The sequence below is a fragment of the Oncorhynchus tshawytscha genome, linkage group LG13 (assembly GCF_018296145.1).
Source record: "Oncorhynchus tshawytscha isolate Ot180627B linkage group LG13, Otsh_v2.0, whole genome shotgun sequence".
Classification (NCBI taxonomy): Eukaryota; Metazoa; Chordata; class Actinopteri; order Salmoniformes; family Salmonidae; genus Oncorhynchus; species Oncorhynchus tshawytscha.
In genome coordinates this window covers 59862986-59886216 of record NC_056441.1, presented here as the reverse complement: position 1 = coordinate 59886216, position 23231 = coordinate 59862986, and the positions used below count along the sequence as shown (strand labels likewise).

The 23231-nt window shown below is 43.4% G+C and overlaps 1 protein-coding gene across 16 annotated transcripts in view; it reads left to right on the top strand.

Annotated features, from left to right (window-relative positions):
• Positions 1-23231, top strand: part of LOC112265394 (pleckstrin homology-like domain family B member 1) — a 101494-nt gene that overhangs the window by 5195 nt on the left and 73068 nt on the right. For 8 of the 16 annotated variants that reach the window (XM_024442653.2, XM_024442650.2, XM_042296062.1 and 5 more), the window contains exons 1-4: positions 10313-10462; positions 13415-13516; positions 17543-17666; positions 20400-20570. In XM_024442653.2, coding sequence (XP_024298421.1) covers positions 10427-10462; positions 13415-13516; positions 17543-17666; positions 20400-20570 — 433 coding nt within the window. In that variant the 5' untranslated portion in view covers positions 10313-10426. Of the gene's footprint in view, positions 1-10311; positions 10463-13414; positions 13517-17542; positions 17667-20399; positions 20571-22120; positions 22599-23231 lie in introns of those variants that run through there. The other 8 variants (XM_042296059.1, XM_024442645.2, XM_042296058.1 and 5 more) reach the window with 3 other exon arrangements.

Here is a 23231-nt window from a genome sequence, read left to right as displayed (position 1 = left end):
ACTGAGTCTGTAATGCCAACATGTTTCAAGTGGACCAGCATAGTCCCTATGCCCAAGAACACTAAGGAACCTGCTTAAATGACTACAGACCCGTAGCACTCACGTCTGTAGCCATGAAGTGAAGGCTGGCCATAGCTCACATCAAATACCATTATCCCAGAAACCCTAGACCCACTCCAATTTGCATACCGCCCCAACATATCCCAGATGATGCAATCTCTATTGCACTCCACACTGCCCTTTCCCACCTGGACAAAATTAACACCAATGTGAGAATGCTATTCATTGACTATAGCTCAACATTCAACACCAAAGTGCCCTCAAAGCTCATCACTAAGCTAAGGACCCTGGGACTAAACACCTCCCTCTGTAACTGAATCCTGTACTTCCTGACAGACCGCCCCCAGGTGGTATGGATAGGTAACAACACATCCGCCAAGCTGATCCTCAACAAGGGGGTCCCTCAGGGATGCGTGCGCAGTCCCCTCCTGTACTCCCTGTAGACTCATGACTGCATGGCCAGGCATGACTCCAACACCATCGTTAAGTTTACCAATGACACAACAGTGGTAGGCCTGATCACAGACAATGATGAGACAGCCTATAGGGAGGAGATCAGAGACCTGGTCGTGTGGTGCCAGGATAACAACCTCTCCCTCAACGTGATCAATACAAAGGAGATGATTGTGGACTATAGAAAAAGGAGGACAGAGTACTCCCCTATTCTCATCAACGGGGCTGTAGTGAAGCAGGTTTAGAGCTTCAAGTTCCTTGGTGTCCATATCACCAACTAACTATCATAGTCCAAACACACCAAGACAGTCGTGAAGAGGGCACGAAAAAGCCTATTCCCACTCAGGAAAATACTTGGCATGGGTCCTCAGATCCTCAAACAGTTCTACAGTTGCACCATCGAGAGCATCCTGACTGGTTGCATCACTGCCTGGTATGGCAACTGCTCGGCCTCCGACCGCAAGGCACAGAGGTATAGGACCTCTATAGCAGGCGGTGTCATAGGAAGGCCCTAAAAACTGTTAAAGATTCCAGCCACCTTAGTCCTAGACTGTTCTCTCTGCTACCACATGGCTCCTGAACAGCTAATCAAGGTGGCCGGACTATTTGCGCCCCCCAGTCTATGTCCAAACTTTAACTCTACCTACATGGCTTCTTAACAGCTTCTACCCCCCCTGTAAGCCATAAGACTCCTGAACAGCTAATCAAGTGGCTACCCCCTGTATATAGACTATTTGCATTGCCCCCATCAACTCTGTACCGGTACCCCCACCTTTTGTACGCTGCCGCTACTCTGTTGTTTATCTATGCATAGTCACTTTAACTCTACCTACATGTATATATTACCTCAATTAGCTCCACATCGACTAACCTGTGCCCCCTGTATATAGCCTCCACATTGACTCTGTACCCCCTGGCCTACCCCTGTATATAGCCTCCACATTGACTCTGTACTGGTACCCCCTGTATAAGCCTCCACATTGACTCTATACCGGTACCCCCTGTATATAGCCTCCACATTGACTCTGTACTGGTACCCCCTGTATATAGCCTCCACATTGACTCTGTACTGGTACCCCCTGTATATAGCCTCCACATTGACTCTGTACTGGTACCCCCTGTATATAGCCTCCACATTGACTCTGTACTGGTACCCCCTGTATATGGCCTCACTATTGTTATTTTACTGCTGTTCTTTAATTATTTGTATTTTCGATTTTTTACACTTATTTTTCTTAAAACTGCATTGTTGGTTAAGGGCTTTTAAGTAAGCATTTCACTGTTGTCTTTGGCGCATGTGGCAAATACAATTTTTATCTGATAATGATCACAATTGACTGAATAACGGCCACAAATAAGTTCTAAAGCATTATGACACAGGTATGCTTTAACTAATTAAAGTGTCATACCTTCAACGGCTTTCACAAAGGGTATGATGATCTTGTGAGTCTGTGTTCTGTAGCTCTGCTGTTCCCCACGGTGGAGCAGGTGGTGTGTTTAGCCTGCAGCAGAGAGTGGCTGTGGTCCAAAACGGATAGCTCTGGGCCAGGGCACTGAGCCTGTGTGTTTAGACCACACCATCAGCTGAGGAAAGAATGCCAAAAACTCTTCCAGGCAATGCAGAGTATGTCAATATTGATATCATTGCTTTATTTTCATTCTGACCTGTGTTTTTTTTAGCTGCTTATGGAACATGTGGTCGGTTGGTTCGACACTCCTATTAATCCTACAGAACGATTCATTGTAAATCAGAAATAGTTTCACTTTATAATATGTAACTCGGCATCAGAAGCGCAAGTGACCATTTAGTTGAGAGATCATTGTGCATATCAAATCTCCAATTTAATGTTTAAAACATCTGCATCTGTTGTTAGCAAATGTTAAATGTCCTGTTTGCATTTTTGTCTGTTGCATCCTGATCTCTTGGACGTGTTCCCTGAACTACACACAGAGATCCTTGTATCCCTTATATCCCCCTGTTCCTTATAAGAAAGTGACAGAGGACCTATCGGACCTGGGGGCCACTATCGGACCTGGGGGCCACTATCGGACCTGGAGGCCACTATCGGACCTGGGGGCCACTATCAGACCTGGGGGCCACTATTGGACCTGGCCTTGGCCTCAGCCCAACAGGAAAAGCTGCCTCTGTCGGCCATACAGGATGTCCACATATAGTGGCACAGGACCGTTGAGTCTTCTGGCTGTCCTTGGTTTGTCATCATCTTCCTCTTGCTGTCACTCTGTTTTTCCTTGATCCTTCCGTGAAGAGATACAATCTCTTATATGGTTCACAGTTCACACAACAAGTCCATCTATTGACTTTCTCAAGGTCTATTTTCTTAAATTATTGCCTGATTTACAATAAGGTTTTTCATAGGTGCTTTCATAAGATTTTGCTTGTTAAATGGAGAATTTTATAAGGAAGTACCATCATACTGGCCAGTTTTAGCTATACATGGCGACCATAACTTGAGTTAAATACTGTGCATTGCTCACTAAACATATAGCCATAAACAACACTTTTAGCCATGTGCAAAAGTGGAAACCATTTATTCTGTCTGGGAGGCCACATCCATTGGCTGTATCCCGTATACCAATGCTATTCATTAATCCATTCTTAGATTTCTGTTATGCTTTGAAAGCTTTGGATGGCGTTACAATGAATCGTGAAACACTAAATAAATCCAAACTTGTGAGGCCAGTTATCCAGTTAAGAAGATTGTCTAAACTGAGATTCTCTTTTTTACTATGTTAGACTGACCAACCCCAACCACTGACCCTGATTGGCATTTTACACTGCCTATTCCAGATTCCCTTTGTTTTCTGTGGCCTATAATAAACAGTCATGTATCTCGCTGGTGCTAAAGAGAAGGAGAGTAGGGAGGGAAGCCTTTGATGCTGTTCACTGTTTAGCACCCTGTACGGTGTACATATTAGGACATACACCCCTCCTGCCTGTCCTAGGTGCCCACTGGGTAGGTGAGTCATCTCCAGCCTCTGTCCTAATGATCGTAATGATGCAATCAGCCCATGTTAAACAGCATGATCTAAGCCAGAGGAGTGGTTAGGTAGAGGAGTGGTTTGGCGTCAGGCCCTTTTAACACTCGGAGAAGCAGCTACTAAGGTCAGAGGTCACTGGAGGTGAAAGGAAGGGGGGATGAGGGAATCACTCCCATCAACATTTTGTGATTATCAATCGTAATATTTGCAGGAAAAAAGCATTAAAGGAAAAAATCCTACCGGCTGTATTTCTGTATTTTGAAAGTGACAGTGCATTCGGAAAGTATTCAGACCCCTTGACTTTTTCCACATTATGTTACGTTACAGCCTTATTGTAAAATGGATTAAATAAAAAATGTTGCTCATCAATCTACAGACAATGCCCCATAATGAAAAAGCGAAAACAGGTTTTTAGACATTTTTGAAGATGTATTAAAAATAAAACACAGAAATACCTTATTTACATAAGTATTCACCTTTCCTATGCGACTAAATTTAGCTCAGGTGCATCCTGTTTCCATTGATCATCCTTGAGATGTTTCTACAACTTGAACGGAGCCCACCTGTGGTACATTCAATTGATTCAATTGATTGGACATGATTTGGAAAGACACACACCTGTCTATGTAATGTCCCACAGTTGACAGTGCATGTCAGAGCAAAAACCAAGCCATGAGGTCAAAGTAATTGTCCGTAGAGCTCCGAGACAGATTTGTGTCGAGGCACAGATCTGGGGAAGGGTACCAAAAAATGTCTGCAGCATTGAAGGTCCCCAAGAACACAGTGGCCTCCATCATTCTTAAAAGGAATGAGTTTGGAACCACTAAGACTCTTCCTAGAGCTGGCCACCCTGCCAAAATTAGCAATGGGGGAGAAGGGCCTTGGTCAAGGAGGTGACCAAGAACCTGATGGTCTGACAGAGCTAGATTGATGAGGGAAAAAAACAATTTAATCCATTTTAGAATAAGGCTGTAACGTAACAAAATGTGGAAAAAGTCAAGGTGTCTGAATATTTTCCGACTGCACTGTATATATCTTGAAAACTTGATTGCTGACCGACAAAACATTTTAGGACCATATCAACAATGGACTAATGAAACAAATATCAAAATAGAGTTTTGGGGTGGAATCTTCCATCCTGCATTTGGTCTTCTTAGAAATACCTAAGAAATAATTGCTAAATAAATAAACTTCAAAATTAAAGTTGGTTTTGTGAGTTGTAGAGCTATACTCATGGCACTTAATGTACATGTAACTGGCAAAATAAAGGAAACACTTGAGTAAATGTATGGTTCTTGAGTTACTTAAGCAATTAACATCCTTTCATTCTTAAGGTCATGTATGAAAATAATGTTTTCTATTATTTTGTCTACCATGGCTAGAACAAGACATCTCAGTGACTTTGAAAGAGGTGACTCATGAGCATAGGGGTTTAAGTGTGTGTGTGTGTGTGTGTGTGTGTGTGTGTGTGTGTGTGTGTGTGTGTGTGTGTGTGTGTGTGTGTGTGTGTGTGTGTGTGTGTGTGTGTGTGTGTGTGTGTGTGTGTGTGTGTCAGTCACTAGAGCTCAACCAAATTGAATGCTTATGGGGGATTATGGAGCGGTGGAGAGGTGCAAAACGCCAAATGATGGAATTTCTCAAGGAAAAATGGTGTTGCATCCCTCCAATAGGGTTCCAGACACTTGTAGAATCAATGCCAAGGCAATAATAAGACAATTGTTGGTGTTTCCTTTATTTTGGCAGTTACCTGTATAGTGATTTGTGTACAGTTGTGGCCAAATGTTTTGAGAATGACACAAATATACATTTTCACAAAATTTGCTGCCTCAGTGTCTTTAGATACTTTTGTTCGATGTTACTATGGAAAACTGAAGTATAATTACAAGCATTTCTTAAAGTGTCAAAGGCTTTTATTGACAATTACATCAAGTTGATGCAAAGATTCAATATTTGCAGTGTTGACCCTTCTTTTTCAAGCTCTCTGCAATCCGCCCTGGCATGCTGTCAATTAACTTCTGGGCCAAATCCTGACTGACGGCAGCCCATTCTTGCATAATCAATGCTTGGAGTTTGTCAGAATTTGTGGGGTTTTGTTTGTCCACCCGCCTCTTGAGGATTGACCACAAGTTCTCAATGGGATTAAGGTTTGGGGAGTTTCCTGGCCATGGACCCAAAATATCAATGTTTTGTTCCCCGAGCCACTTAGTTATCACTTTTGCCTTATGGCAAGGTGTTCCATCATGCTGGAAAAGGCATTGTTCATCACCAAACTGTTCCTGGATGGTTGGGAGAAGTTGCTTTCGGAGGATGTGTTGGTACCATTCTTTATTCATGGCTGTGTTCTTAGGCAAAATTGTGAGTGAGCCCACTCCCTTGGCTGAGAAGCAACCCCACACATGAATGGTCTCAGTATGCTTTACTGTTGGTATGACACAGGACTGATGGTAGCGCTCACCTTGTCTTCTCCGGACAAGCTTTTTTCCGGACGCCCCAAACAATCGGAAAGGGGATTCATCAGAGAAAATGACTTTACCCCAGACCTCAGCAGTCCAATCCCTGTACCTTTTGCAGAATATCAGTCTGTCCCTGATGTTTTTCCCAGAGAGAAGTGGCTTTGCTGCCCTTCTTGACACCAGGCCATCCTCCAAAAGTCTTTGCCTCACTGTGTGTGCAGATGCACTCACACCTGCATGCTGCCATTCCTGAGCAAGCTCTGTACTAGTGGTGCCCCGATCCCACAGCTGAATCAACTTTAGGAGACAGTCCTGGCGCTTGCCGGACTTTCTTGGGCGCCCTGAAGCCTTCTTCATAACAATTGAACCGCTCTCCTTGAAGTTCTTGATGATCCGATAAATGGTTGATTTAGGTGCAATCTTACTGGCAGCAATATCCTTGCCTGTGAAGCCCTTTTTGTGCAAAGCAATGATGACGGCACGTGTTTCCTTGCAGGTAACCATGGCTGACAGAGGAAGAACAATGATCCCAAGCACCACCCTCCTTTTGAAGCTTCCAGTCTGTTATTCGAACTCAATCAGCCCTGTCCTCGTCAACACTCACACCTGTGTTAATGAGAGAATCACTGACATGATGTCAGCTGGTCCTTTTGTGGCAGGGCTGAAATGCAGTGGAAATGTTTTTTGGGGATTCATTTAATTTGTATGGCAAAGAGGAACTTTGCAATTAATTGCAATTCATCTGATCACTCTTCATAACATTCTGGTGTATATGCAAATTGCCATCATACAAACTGAGGCAGCAGACTTTGAAAATGTATATTTGTGTCATTCTCAAAACTTTTGGCCACGACTGTATGGTGTACTGTATTCTCAGCCGGAGAAAATAGAAACTTTGTTTGGGTGATAGACCATGGAAGGGTGTTACCACAGAAGGGCACTTTCGCAATACCACATTTTAAATTGCCTCTCCTTCCATCTCATAAATTTAGTTCTTGTTTTGAGCTAAACCTACTTTTTGAACTGTTTTGCATTCCATGCAACAAAGTGTGACATTTTGCTCTAGCAAACGGCAGTAAGCAAAATAACCATAAACTCTTTATTTATTACTCTTTCTTCAGACAGATTTTAAATTAACCCCTCAATGTGGTTCTAATGTTGTTTGAAAATGCTTTATGTTGTGTGTTATAAGGAATTTACCAGTAGTTTACTAGTCCACCGAGTGAAAACCAGACCAAGTTAAACAACAACGTGCAGCAGGACTTTTCATCACGTTCATGTAGTAACCATGGAAGTTATTTGTGTTGTATTTGTTTTCAGTGGCAACAGGTTTGGTCCCAACTCCTAGACTTCTAATACCACTTTGTTTCAGTAGGTTGTGTGCTTTCTTGTGATGCAATGGCTGTGGTAACCCTCAATATATTACTTGGTTCGATCACATAAAGTAGTATGATTGTCCCCCACAATGAAATCGTCTCTGTCGATTTGTGGCTCTGTCTCCGTCCGTTAGTACATACATTGTTTGTCACACACGATATCTCAGACAGCACTGGCCTGATTTGGACTAAACTTGGGTGAATGATGTGTCTTGCCATAGAGAGCTGGCGTTTACAAAATTGTACTGATTGGCCAGATGGTGGCGCTATAACACGTGATAGAAAATGCGAAAGGTCATGCCCCGCTTTACTTTCCAAACTAGTACCTAAAACAAAATGGCCGTTACTGACCAATATAAATTCACATGTTCGTGGTCTGGCACATAAATGCATATAAATCTGTCAAGGATATTCGTTGCCATAGAGATCCGTCATTTACAAAATTACACTGATTGGCCCAAGGGGGGCGCAACATCATGTGTGGGGGACGACATGTTTACTGTTGCTTTGTTGCTTTGTATTCTTGTATCAATATCCCCGTATTGTGCATATTGCATGAATCTTTCTATAATCTGATTTACGGTATCTGGTAAAGACTGCCTAAAAGATGCATGCTGGACCTCTTCCCACAGTTGTTTGCTATATTTCTGTGGCCCTAAAAACAGAAGGTGCTATTTGGCTCCAGCCACATCCAGTTGTGAATAGCTAAGGAACATTGCAGAGTAAAATTGTTGCCATAATCATATGTTCTTTGAAATGCTAAGTATTTATGTGCAGCCACTTGGTTTCCTATAGTAGGCTGCACATGGTGCCTACTACTAGACCTACTGTCCTCCCCTCTCTAACCTGTTCCCTGACATGTTGGCGTTCCAGTGTCCATACTAACATACCACTTAGCTACAATATGTGCCCAATACATTGCTTCATTCTAGAAGGTAAGCTAGTTTTGATATTGTAACAAGGCCATTTAGTGTCAATGTCCATGCCAGCAAGCCCAATAATTGATTGCTTCATTCTAGGTAGTATGCTAGTGTGAATATTAGAACAGATGATTTCCGAGATGTTATCTCAGTGAAACATCTCCGGGTGAGAAACACATCAGGCCTCAGGGAGAGATTGCTTACAGATTATAGAGACAGTGAATATTTTATTTTGAGAACAAAAACTAAAAGGATGAGGATAAAACAGTCATGTGAGCAGATATGGCATTTGTAACTGAAATTATCGATTGTTTATTCAACAGTAAATGTAACATTACCTCATGAGTAACAGTCAAATGTCCTCATTGGCTTATTTGATTTCCTCCCCTTTGCGATCAGGCTCTTCTCATGTCTCTCTTACAGTTAGAGTAACACCCGTGTGTGTGTGTGTGTGTGTGTGTGTTTGTGTGCGTGCGTGTGTGCGCGTGTGCGTGCGTGGGGTGGGGAAAGAAAAGGAGTGAGGGAGTTTATTTGGTGTCACGAGAGAGACGATTAGAACAAGGTGGTTCATCACCAGGTGGAGGAGGCAGGGCTCAGAGCTGGCAGAGGAAGATAAACCAGCCATTGAAAATACCATCCTCTCCCTCTCTCTCTCTCTCTCTCCCACCTCAGTTCTAATGCCAGTGTTGTGTAATCCTCTGGGTAGGAAGGAACAGGAAGCCAATCATTACCCTGGAACTACAGGACACCATACGAGACTATTCATTTATATTCTAATAGCTATTTATTTCAGATGCATCAGCATTTTGGAAGCTCACAAAGCGTCTCTTCATTTGAAATTCATGCCCATGGGTAGAGAATCTGTGGAGAATGTTGTCCCACGTGCATTCATATGCATGATAAAACCTGCAAATGCTGATTTTGGATGGTAGGGAGAGGATATTCCAGAGCGTAGTTTGAGCGGAGGCGTTACTATATATCCAACTGTTAACCCTGTGGTTAAATGAAGGCATCATTTCATGTAGCTCTTTCTGACACCCACCCCTGACACAGGAATCTCCTCCTCCATGCAGTATAAAGGCCTAAAAAGGATTTTTGACATGACATGACTTGATGTCTAAGGAGGTCATATCTTGTTGTTAAGTCGAGGACGTTCAGTTCTACACTACCACTGCTGTTTAGGAGTTTCCCTGTCTTGACTAGGGGACGAAAATAGGGAAGAAATTCCCAAATTCACCAATTTTCCACACTTCTCCCAGATTGTCATCAACGTGTCTGAGTGATTGATTTGTTTGACTCACGGGACAGTCGTGGGACTATTGCCCATACCCGCATGCCTTCAGCAAGCCACAAGCTCCCTCCTTCCCTCCAACATTTCTGCTCTCCAACTCATATCCCCATCAACAAATATTCCTTAATGTGTGAGGGAAAGATCCATGCATGCTCATTTGAAAACAACGCCTGCCTTTATAGCAGTGACTCCAGGCCGCCATTCTTTGCATTGTTGCCCCTTTAATCTGTGTGCGTGTAGTTAGCAGTGGGCTGGTTCTTTAGAGCGCATCGATAGAGAAAAGGCTGTCAACAGTATTTGGACAGAGAGCGAGAGAGAGATGAGGCTTTGATGAATGTGATGGCATGTGGTGGGAACTGGCTGAGAATAGGGGCTGGAATCAGATCAAACCAGACTAGATCACAGAGATATATTGGATTAGACAGCGGCCTATTGTATGTTCTATCCAGCTCTCCAGTTGACCTACATTGCCTAGTTATTCTCTCTGAGTTGTTGCATGTTTGTATTTCTCTAATAGTGTTAATATACACTGTGTCTGCTTCATGGTCAACTCACTCTAAAGGCTACTTCTACCCCTCACCTCTCTTCCTCTCTCACTTTTCCCTTCCCTATTTTTCTCTGTCCTTTATACATTCCTATCTCCATCTGTTATCAGGGCTTGTGGCTGCCAGGCAGGAATGCGGGCTTAGTTCAGTGTAGCAAGCACAGACAGGTTCGTGTTGTAAATGGGAGCAGGTAGCGAATCAGCGGTGATTGTTGAGGTAGACGATACACCAGTAGGTAGAGCTGCTGGCAGGTAGTAGAGACTGTAGCAGCTTTGAAGGAAGCTCTAATTCGCTCACTCGGTAGTTGAGAGCTAGAATCATTTCGCAAATGGAGGACGTGTATTTGCTGGACAACTGGCGAAAGGTAATTATTGGATCGCCCTATAACTACACTGTGAGATATGACAAGGGACGTGATGGCTATATCATGAGGTTACTGGGTCTCTCACATATAGTAGTTTCTTAGTATATATGGTCATGTAAAATATAACTTACGTAGATTGAAAGTGTTTTGTTCTGATCATAGTGTTTTTTTTATGTTTGACCCTGGGCGAAGACATGGAGGTCGATTAAGTCAGCCCCCCGCACCTCTCTGATTCAGAGTTAAATGCGGAAGACACATTTCAGTTGAACATTCAGCTGGATAACTGACTAGGTATCCCACTTTCCCTTTCCCTGTTGTCATTTCTATAGATAGATCAGATATTTTAGCTAATTTCTTGACTGAGTTCTATCATGACAACAGGATAAACTTAATGATAAAGACCATTTGAATCTATGTTGTATATCGGGATGCATCAGAAACACATTTTCCAACCCTGCACAACATTTTAGGGATGCTAATTACTCTGAGAAGACTTCCACCCAAGACACTTAAATGTACAAAGATGACTATAAATATGGGTTGGTTAACATTGCTTGTGGTTTTCTCAACTAAATTTGCCCACAAGCCTCTAATTTTGAAGATAATGGATGCATACGTGTTTTCTTAGTCTCACATACACTCACTCTCAAATCTGGTCAATTATAACACGTCTACAAATATAGACATGAAAAAGTATGTGTAGCAATCTGTTGTGGGCCGACTCTGTGGACAAGCCAAAAAGCATTGAATAAGAGAGAAAGAATTTGTGGGATAAGAGGAGTGGAAGAGAGGGGTGGATGTAGTAGAGACTGATGGGAGGGCAGACAGACACAGACCGACAGACAGACAGACGCAAGGCGGCTGCTATGCATTCCTCTGGATGTGTCAGGTCTCAGGGAGATCACCCTGTGTGTGTGTGTGTGTGTGTGTGTGTGTGTGTGTGTGTGTGTGTGTGTGTGTGTGTGTGTGTGTGTGTGTGTGTGTGTGTGTGTGTGTGTGTGTGTGTGTGTGTGTGAACGTGTGCCCACGTATGTTTGTGTGGGTGTTTGTGTGTTCGTACGTACAGTACCAGTCATTCAAGGGTTTTTCTTTATTTTTTACATTTTCTTTATATACTACATATGGAATCATGTAGTAACCAAAAAAGTGTTTAAAAAAATTCAAAATATATTTTTGATTCCTCAAAGAAGCCACCCTTTGCACACTCTTGATATTCTCTCAACCAGCTTCACCGAGAATGCTTTTCCATCTGTCTTGAAGGAGTTCCCACATATCCTGAGCACTAGTTGGCTAATTTTCCTTCATACTGTGTTCCAACTCATCCCAAACCATCTCAATTGGGTTGAGATTGGATGATTGTGGAGACCAGGTCATCTGATGCAGCGCTCCATCACTCTCCTTCTTGGTCAAATAGCCCTTACACAGCCTGGAGGTGTGTTGGGTCATTGTCCTGTTGAAAAACAAATAATAGTCCCACTAAGTGCAAACCAGATGGGATGGCGTTTCGCTGCAGAATGCTGTGGTAGCCATGCTGGTTAAGTGTGCCTTGAATTCTAAATAAATCACAGATAGTGTCACCAGCAAAGCACCCCCATACCATCACACCGCCATGCTTCACGGTGTGAACCACACATGCAGAGATCTGTTCAACTACTCTGTGTCTCACAAAGACACGGCAGTTGGAACCAATAATCTCACATTTGGACTCAGACCAAAGGACAAATTTCCACCGTTCTAATGCCCATTGCTCGTGTTTCTTGGCACAAGCAAGTCTCTTCTTATTATTGGTGACCTTAGTAGCGGTTTCGTTGCAGCAATTTGACCATGAAGGCCTGATTCACGCAGTCTCCTCTGAACAGTTGATGTTGAGATGTGTCTTACTTGAACTCGGTGAAGCATTTATTTGGGCTGCAATCTGAGCTGCAGTTAACTCTTATGAACTTATCCTCTGCAGCAGAGGTAACTCTGGGTCTTCCTGTTCCTCATGAGAGCCAGTTTCGTCATAACACTTGATGGTATTTACGACTGCACTTGAAGAAACTTTAAAAGTTCTTGAAATGTTCCGGATTGACTGACCTTCATGTCTTGTAGTAATGATGGACTGTCATTTCTCTTTGCTTATTTCAGCTGTTCTTGCCATAAAATGGACTTGGTATTTTACCAAATATGACTATCTTCTGTGTGCTACCCCTACCCTTGTCACAAGACAACTGATTGGCTCAAATGCAGTAAGACAATCCACAAAGGCACACCTGTTAATTGAAATGCACTCCAGGTGACTACCTCATGAAGCTGGTTGAGATAATGCCAAGAGTGTGCAAAGCTGTCATCAAAGCAAAGGGTGGCTACTTTGAAGAATCTCAAGTACAATTTGTTCAAAACTTTTTGGGTTACTACGTGATTCCATATGTATTATTTCATAGTTTTGATCTCTTCACTATTATTCTACAATGTAGAAAATAGTAACAATAAAGAAACACCCTGGAATAAGTAGGTGTGTCCAAACCTTTGACTGGTACTGTATGTGTGTGTTGGCTGAGTTCTATAACAGGGGACATCAGCATTATTTGTGCGTAAACGTTGTCTGTCTCCCTGTGTGTGGTGTGTGTTCTCATCTAATGAATCACATTACTGACTCATCCTTGCTGAGAGGGGCTGAAGGGTCTGACTTTTCACAGTCCCATTGGCCATGCCTGGTTAAACATTCTGGACCCTTGTCTTTCACTTGCAATGTATAGAACCGTGCATGTACAGTATAAACGCCACATAAGACGAGACTTGACTGAAGACAGAGACACAAAGAGTAGATTAAGTGTTCATGTTGCCTTTTGTAAACAGCAGGAGTCAGTAACGGCAGAAGCCCTTTGAATCCTTTCGTCGCTGTTAGTCTCCTTTCTTAGATGATCCTCTCACAGGTGTGTCAGGTGTGTCATGTCATGTTTTGTTCCATAGGATCTTCATGTGTCAGAGGGCATGATCGACAACGCAGTGGATATGGACAGTCTGAACAGGAACTTGCCTGAACGCGGATGGCAGACCCATAAGGTGTTACAGGTGAGGTGTGTGTGTGTGTGTGTGTGTGTGTGTGTGTGTGTGTGTGTATATATATATATATATACATATATATATACTGAGTATACAAAACATTAAGAACACCTGCCCTTTCCATGACATAGACTGACCAGGTGAAAGCTATGATATCTAATTGATGTCACTTGTTAAATCCACTTCAATCGGGGGAGGTGAGGAGACCGGTTGAGTAAGGATTAAGCGTTGAGACAATTGAGAAGTGGATTGTGTATGTGTGCCATTCAGAGGGTGAATGGGCAAGACAAAATACTGAAGTGCCTTGTAACGTGGTATGGTAGTAGCATACATACCGGTTTGTGTCAAGAACTGCAACGTTGCTAGTTTGTGTGTATTGTAGCGGTATTTATTAGAGAGGGGTAAAGAAAGATTTTGTTCAGGCGCCAGGCAGGTATTAACCATGCCGAAAGGAAAATAGTAGAATAGAGAGAGTACTACTACCAGACCCACACACATCAGCAGATGAGACTGCCTAGAGTGTAGCCTGTTTACCAGATAGCCAGTGGAGAGAAAAGAGAATACACACCATATAAACCCACATCACAGCACAGGGGTAACCCCAACAAGAATACCTCATACAATAATACTAATGGCAAAGCAATTGAACAGCAACTTCATACAAGAAAGAACCCAGTCATCAACAGAGGATTTGCAATAATATGTATTAATCGTCCAGTGGAGGAGTTCAGAGGGTTTGAATGTGGGGGGTGTTCTTAGACACAACAAAGGCCTTAAAAATGTCCACATATGTCTTCTCGGCCATATGTCATTAATACACCCCACCTCAATACAGTTCAAATAACAATACACAACTTACAAGCAACCTCACTTTTAACTAAAATGTCCACCCAAAAACTTCTGGCAGGGCAATAATAGTACAGCTCTAATGAACTTCAATGGGAAATGCATTTGAAAAAATACTTTATAAACTACACACGCCGAAAATAAACCAAACTTCTGCAGCATAGCACACACAATCAAACTGTCGCTCCAACCATGAGCTCCTCCCCAAAGAGCTGAACGAGCTGTCTTTATTTCCTCCTTCCTTACTGCTGATGCGCTCTTTGTGAACCTGCCCTTCACTACCACTCTGTGATGAGTGTTCTCATAATGGGGAGGGGCACTTGGTCTGTGAGGCCATTGTGTGAGCGATACTAAAAACTTGGCAAGTGACGTTGGAAACAAAACGAAATCCTGGCTGTCATCGTACTATGTAATTTGGTTTTATTTTTCCAATGTCAAACCATACCCGCTGCATTTTCCCCTCTGGATAACTGTGTCCACTGATGTGGCATGTCAAGGCTCCCTGAAGACTAACTAGATAAGAGAGAAATGGGTCTGTAACAACAAGCTACCTCTGTACCCACCTGTTGTTAGTGTGGCTCTGTGTTGCTGAGTCCTGGGTTCAAATACTAGTTAAAATATCCATCTGGCACTCCAGGCAGTGCTTGACTTGGACTGAAATACATGTAGGTGCCAGTACTCATTGTGGGTGTCAGTACCATTTATATTCAGGAGCTCTTAAATAATGGTTAGCTAATCTATATGATATTTGAGAGAGAGAGAGAGAGAGAGAGAGAGAGAGAGAGAGAGAGAGAGAGAGAGAGAGAGAGAGAGACTCAGACTGACTCAGAGAGAGAGAGAGACTGACTCAGAGAGAGAGACTCAGACTGACTCAGAGAGAGAGAGACTCAGACTGACTCAGAGAGAGAGAGACTCAGACTGACTCAGAGAGAGAGAGACTCAGACTGACTCAGAGAGAGAGACTCAGACTGACTCAGAGAGAGAGAGACTCAGACTGACTCAGAGAGAGAGACTCAGACTGACTCAGAGAGAGAGACTCAGACTGACTCAGAGAGAGAGACTCAGACTGACTCAGAGAGAGAGAGACTCAGACTGACTCAGAGAGAGAGAGAGAGACTGACTCAGAGAGAGAGAGAGACTGACTGACTCAGAGAGAGAGAGAGAGAGACTGACTGACTCAGAGAGAGAGAGAGAGACTGACTGACTCAGAGAGAGAGAGAGAGAGAGACTGACTGACTCAGAGAGAGAGTCAGACTCAGACAGACTCAGACTCAGACAGACTCAGACTCAGACAGACTCAGACAGACTCAGACAGACTCAGACAGACTCAGACTCAGACAGACTCAGACAGACTCAGACTCAGACAGACTCAGACAGACTCAGACAGACTCAGGCTCCAGACTCAGACTCAGACAGACTCAGACAGACTCAGGCTCAGACAGACTCAGACTCAGACAGACTCAGACAGACTCAGACTCAGACAGACTCAGACAGACTCAGACAGACTCAGACAGACTCAGACTCAGACAGACTCAGACTCAGACAGACTCAGACAGACTCAGACTCAGACAGACTCAGACTCAGACAGACTCAGACTCTGACAGACTCAGACTCTGACAGACTCAGACTCTGACTCTGGAGTGCCACAGGGGAGCAGTAGCACACAGGAAACTGCAGCTGGGTACCACTAACACAGTAGCCTATTCTGACATGCAGGAGAGAGACAATGATTAAACCAGCATAAGATCAAAGTGTAAAATATCAAAGAGAGGCTGATAGAAGAGACTGAACTTGTTAGAGTAGGCCTTTGCCCTATCAAGCAGGAAACACTTGGATGCTCTTCAGAGAGGTCTTAGTAAGGTTTATTGGGGTTGTGTTCAGTAGGGCACACTGTAGCAAAACAAATTGGCAACGGTAAAACTTTTTGTCCCTACTGAACACCATCCTGATGACAAAGAGACCCTGTGGCATTTCAACATTTCATCACCACTACCTGCTACAAAATGTTGGCATGTGATTAGGCCTATTACTAGTCCAAAATGTAATTGCACTATCCCTCAAAGCACTCATGGGCCCTCATCTACTACATCTAGTCACTAAAGCTAGTTGGCTTTTGCCTTAAAGCTATTATCATCTATCTCCCCAATTCTCTTCTCCTGGGCCCAGCTTTAACAGATCGATCTAATTGAAAGTAGATCATCCTATTTGGACAGCCATGGGTTGCCACCCAAACGAGAGGCTGACTTCATGGTCTGTCGTAACGCTGCTTGGTGTGCAGATGGGTTGATTGTATCAGGTGAACGAGAAAGATTATCATCAAGGCTATACAACAGACTCAAAGTAGCATGCCATACATTGGGCTAATGATCATTGGGTTCAACCATTTTACTCCCTCTAGTCTTCTACAGTACAATGTTAGAGTAGCCTTGGCATCAAATGAATTCATTTGGACAAAAAATGTAATGCAAACCCCACATGTGCAATACATTCAGAGAGATGCTATGCTGATGATGACAAAGAGGTTCTTCACAGTTTAGCTCATGTATGTCTTCCAGGAGGTAATGTCTCTTAATTGCAGTGCTTCAGTGGTTTCCAGCGAGTGCTGTTACCATGACAACGTTTCCTTCTCCCAAAGCCGCATGCTGGTGTTTTTGCTCTGCGGGCATAACTAGGCTCCCTCACAGCTCACACTCTCTCTGTATAAAGCGATATGTAAACAGCACCAGCAGTCAGCTAGAGCAATGCCACCACACAGAGAAGACATTCATACAGGCTGGATGTCCCTGGGCTATGAAATGAACCTTAATGTAGGCCTGTGATCCAGTGTAGCTGCTAAAACAGCACTAAAACATATTGTTCTCATGAATTGAGAAGGAATGAAAGGGATCATTCTGAATAGCCAACATGGTCATATAATATCATGTTATGGCTGTTTGTCTGGATAGTGAACATTTTTGTGTGACTATCTTTTGCAGTGAAAGGGAGCATCCATCCATTTGGGATGCATTAATGGTTCGTCAAAAGGCCAACTGTAGCTTGAGGGTAGTTGTCTCTATTCTCTCCCCCATTTAGCTTTTCCAAAACATTTGATGATATTAAGTCTGCTTCCAATCATTAACTTATACTGCCATATGAGGCCAAATGGAGCTAATACAATGATAATTGAGTCTATGACCTTTCTGTTCGTAGAGCACGCCACTGGATCTGTTTGAGAGTGGCAAGGCGCTGAAGGTCCAGGCAGAGCGCCCCCATCTGGTCAGTCTGGGCAGTGGCCGTCTCAGTACGGCCATCACACTGCTGCCCCTTCCCGAAGGTGAGCTAATATTGCTTCTATCCAAATGTCAAGGAATGTAGATAGGTGAGGTGTAAGAATTTGGTTGGTCCTTACACCTCTTTTGCTCTTTCATATGTGTGCTTTTGAACAGTGAGGATTTGCACACACACACAATGGAGCACAGAATACAAGAACATGCACATGCTCACACATCAGCCCCAGGAGCATAAAACTGACAGTGGCATGTCCTTCACCCTGCAGTGTTCACTTCAATACCACTAGAACCTCTATTGGCTATACCCCAGCCAGAAACACACACACACACTCACAGTGTTTTTTCTCAAATGTATGCTTTGGCCACAAATACGACTAGAGGATGAGTTAACAGAATAGGAACTTTTAAAAGTAAGATTTTCACTGGCCAGTTGTGGCTACCCAATGAGCACGGGCTAACTAATATGCACAGGGGTCCCTTGTCGCAAGGTTCCGTTGGCCCCATAGCGACGAATGACTACATGGCTACGTTTGCATCAACTATGGGTAGCTACCACAAGAGTTTGGACTTCTGTTAACGTTAAAAAGAGGGAAGTACACAGTGTCCTTCGCCCCCATCCTGGAAGCAGCTAGTTATTTTCTGGTTGTTGACAAACAGTTTTCTATAACAGCTTGCTTAGCTTTAAAGAAGTAATTTGTCAATATGGAACCTGTGCGAATTGGGTGGCATGATCACGGGCGGCATGATCACCATTGTTAGCAAGGACATCATGTCGTAACGTTAACAGAAGTCCAAACTCTAGTGATAGCTACCCATAGTTGACGCTAACATAGCCACCTAGAGAAACGTAGTTTTCAAAACAAAGTCATTCGTTACTATGTGGCCGACGGAACCTTGCTAAGAATGGACCCAGTGCATATTGGGTCGCTCATGCTCATTGGGTAGCCACACAGTTACTTTAAAACTGCAACATTTTCTCTCAGCCTCATGGCAACATGTGTAGAATAGCATTACAAAACTACACATTTTTCTCTCTGCCCCAAGGCAAAATGGGTTGAAATGCAGGTTAGTCATTTTTCTGGGGGGCCTTCCAATTATCTTTCCACTTATACTGTGTACTCAAAATACCCCTCAAAATACCAAAGAGAGGCATAATAAGTCATGTCAAACTGTCTAGAATTGCAGGAAATGTTTGAATTTGTATTTATTTAATTGACCCCATGGACTCTCTGTCTACTATTTGTACCCCCCAATTTCTACACCATAATTTGGCCCTGACCTCAACCCCCACCACCACCCCTCCCTAACACCGCTTTACTACTCTCTCCCTACCTCCTGCACTGTCCACCACCCCTCCCTAACACCGCTTTACTACCCTCTCCCTACCTCCTGCACTGTCCACCACCCCTCCCTAACACTGCTTTACTACCCTCTCCCCACCCCCTGCACTGTCCACCACCCCTCCTTAACACAGCTTTACTACCCTCTCCCCACCTCCTGCACTGTCCACCACCCCTCCCTAACACTGCTTTACTACCCTCTCCCCACCTCCTGCACTGTCCACCACTCCTCACTAACACCGCTTTACTACCCTCTCCCCACCTCCTGCACTGTCCACCACCCCTCTCTAACACCGCTTTGCTACCCTCTCCCCACCTCCTGCACTGTCCACCACCCCTCCCTAACACCGCTTTACTACCCTCTCCCCACCTCCTGCACTGTCCACCACCCCTCCCTAACACCGTATTACTACCCTCTCCCTACCTCCTGCACTGTCCACCACCCCTCCTTAACACCGCTTTACTACCCTCTCCCTACCTCTTGCACTGTCCACCACCCCTCCCTAACGCCGCTTTACTACCCTCTCCATACCTCCTGCACTGTCCACCACTGCTACCATTCATCCTGGGAATTCCTTTCTCCATGCCCCTCTGTCTGGAGTTCTGCAGGGAGTTGGGTATGGAATGCACTGAGAAGGCTCCATCCCAAATGACACCCTATGCCCTATGTAATGGCAGCTTCTTCCCTATGGGCCTTGGTCAAAAGTAGTGCACTTTATAGGAAATAAGATGCTATTTGGGAGGCAGCCTTGGTCCAGAGGGGAGCGAGGATGAGAATGTGTGTTGCACTGTGATGTGACATTCCACTGGGTTTTCTCCTTTTATCTGGAGCCCCAGTAGAGATGAGGCTGGACAGGGTCACTGTTGGGCAGAGGAAGGGGGTTGTGAAGGGTGGAATGGGATTTAGTTACAAAGCATTTCTGTTTTTTAGCGTGTCTGCCTAATTTAATGCACGACTGCTGGATATGACATTGACTCCCGCCATGAGTTACAAAGACTTGTCCAATGGACTATTTCAGAATAAAACAAGATTACGTAATCATTCACTTATTTTGAAGGTTTCACTTCTCTTGCAAGTTATTCTATCACGTAATAAATAGGTAACTTTGGTAACTTAATGAATAGGTAACTTTGTCATTATACAGTAACAACATGGACGTTGAACACAATAAGTAAAACACTGTGGTTGAATGTCAATTTACAGCCACTAACAGCCACAGTCAACATACAGCCACATTCTTCTCTTGGCAACACAGTTTGATGAGAGACTGTTTCTATGAACATTGAGGGATCATTCTAGCCTGGTAGTGAAATATTTTAGTGCTTCTTTAGCTGTCTCTTTTATTTGAACAGACAGATCAGGCTACCACCAGGCTAGAATCCCTCAGTTCCAGTGTTCATCTTTTGCTCATACTCTTCTGGGTGTTGCTCCTACAGGTAGGACCACGTTGGGCCATGGGGCGATGGACATCAGCATCCAGGGCCCAGGAGTTGCCGCCCAGCACTGCTACATAGAGAACCGGGCAGGGACCATCACTCTCCACCCCTGTGGGAACCAGTGTGCCATAGACGGGCTTCCTGTCACCAAACCGGTCCGCCTGTCACAAGGTATGGCTCCTTACAAACAAACTGACTTGTGGAACTAAACCTCATTGGTAAGGAGTCTGTTTCTGCATACCTACAACTCTTATTGTCATCTATTATAGTAACACATTCAACATAGAATAATGACGTACAGCAACAGACGCACATACTGTTTCAAGATGATTTGACAAAAAACAAACATGCAATTAAACATTTTTATGTGATATTGCTTTGGTCATTGAGAGGAACTCAATTACATTCCTGGACTAACCAATGCACATGTGTACAATTAATGCCAAAGATCGATGCCTATTTGCTAACTGTGTAACCAGCACTTACAAACCCCAAATCAATTAAGATGGGAGTATTAGAGTCAAGAAATCCATTCAGTAAATGCAAATGTGTGCCTTTTCTAAACACATCGATTGAGAAACAACCACACGTTCCTGTGGGACTGTAGTGAGTCATTTGTTACCACAGTAAACTTGACTGTGCTCTCAAGCACACTGGGATATTACAACATGGCTGGAAGGAAGCCTATTGATTTCCAATACATCACATTCTTTCACCAGGATGTCTGAATTTATGCTACAAGACCAACAGAAAATAAAGCAACAGGCCCTCCCGCTGGGAGAGTATCTATGATATTAGTCATAGTACTTACAGTATCTCAACGGCTTCTTGGCTCCATAGAATCACAGGAACTTGATAGTCATAAACTAAAAAACAGTAACGAGAGAGCTGGAGTTGGAGGCTAATGATGACACTGCCTGTCTCCTGGCATCCCTCAACCTGGATTTTCTTGTAAATCCGAGCAGGGACATTGCTATTTTTATTCCACCCCTCTTACCCCAACAGATCTCCTTTTACCCCTGGGGGTAAAAGGTCAAATAATGATTTTTGAGGGAATCATGCATATATGTATATATTTTGGTACAAAAAAAAATGAATTGTACTGGTGAAGAATAACTTCAAGACCAAGGTGGTGTCATTGATTGTGCTGACTCAAGATCTGTGTAATAATATGTAGAGATGAGTTAGTTGATACTAGATACCTTTGACACTGTGGCGGTCATATTATGTAACAGGCATCAGTGAAAAGCTGGAATTGCTACTGTCATTCAAGATGCAGAAATTCCTTGTTTTTTTCTGGGTGAGTGGTAAACTATTGAAAAGAATAGACTAAATCCAGACTTGAAAATTGGGTTGATATTACATTTTCATCTCAGAAGGTACAGTATATAGATTTTTTCTCTGATTTATAGCACAGAGCAGTGGTCCTGTGAAGAGAGTATGAGACATATTGAGGGCTTTGTTTAAAGCTGAGTGTATGATGTTAACATGTGAACAACAAATCCATTGAACCCTTCCCCATAATAACTTGGTAGTCAGTCAGTCAAACAGACTCAGAAGATACTAAACTAATACTGGAGAAAATGGGTGAGGTTGATTCAGATGACAGAGATTTGGGATTGCACATATAAGCTCTGACTCAGGGTTAGTGCTCCTCTCACTCCACCCCACTGAGCCTCCCCCTCCCACCACACCAAACCTTTTTCTCTTTCTCTCTGGGGTGGATATTAGTTTGAGCCTGTGTCGGAAACAGCTGTTCAACTTCGACCATCTCTCCTGCTGCAAGGAGCCCCGGCAAAACAAACATGCGGGTGTAGTCCACTGCTATAGTGACAAATAGGACATTGCGCGAGGCTGCGTTGGAAGGAGCAACATACAACGAATTGTAACGCAACATATTTCACTGAAATGGATTGTATGCTTACAGTACGCGTTGGCTGAACCAACTGTTCTACAGACTGCACTACAAGGCAGGTGGACAGCGTATTTTGTGAAAACAGAACGTAGCCTATGTGAGTAGCCTGTGGAAGAATACTGACCCATATTACCATAACAAAGGAGTAGTCAGGACAAGCCCGCATTGCCGCTCTCTTCTTCTTCAACAATCATTTTCCATTCAGGAAAAACACGTGGCTGTTTTTAAAGGAGCAGCTGCGATGTTAACAGCAGAGTGCAAGAGGACTTTCATTTGGATTTAAAGTAAGTGTTATAGTCAGAATGAAAGGTAATGCCTATGTTGTAGAGTATTGCAGCTGTGTGAATTTATTGTATCTACCAACGTTTTGCAATTGGTTAATTATCAGTTGTAAAATAAAAAAAAGCGAGATGCTAGATTCGTTACAGTAGATGGGTGACGTACAGTAAGTATAACGTTGTAACATTCAAATGATACATTGTGCCCTAATCTCGAAAGTAGACATTGTCTCCTTTATTGATATCGTAAAAAAAGATAATACACCTGCACCAGTAAAGTAACATTGACCTGTTGTATTAATATTGACAGCAAAACATATACAAGGATACAATCTCTAGCCAAATCCTCCACTATGACAGGGCAGTGATCTCTTTTCATTTTGGCATGGTCACCAGGTGCCTGTATACTGTTACATTTCTATTCCTGGTCCATGAGACCTAAGCATGCTGTTAACCCTGTCTAGAATCTAGACGCAGTCTATTCTCATATTAGCAAACCCACTCAAAACTCCCCCCTCCAAAATCTGTCATTTCTGACACATTGCATTGACCCCCATTGCATGCATAAAGAGACAGGAGGTGTACCACCTCTGCAAACAAGCATCAGGCTGCCCTAAAATTCACTCCTTGTTTACAGCT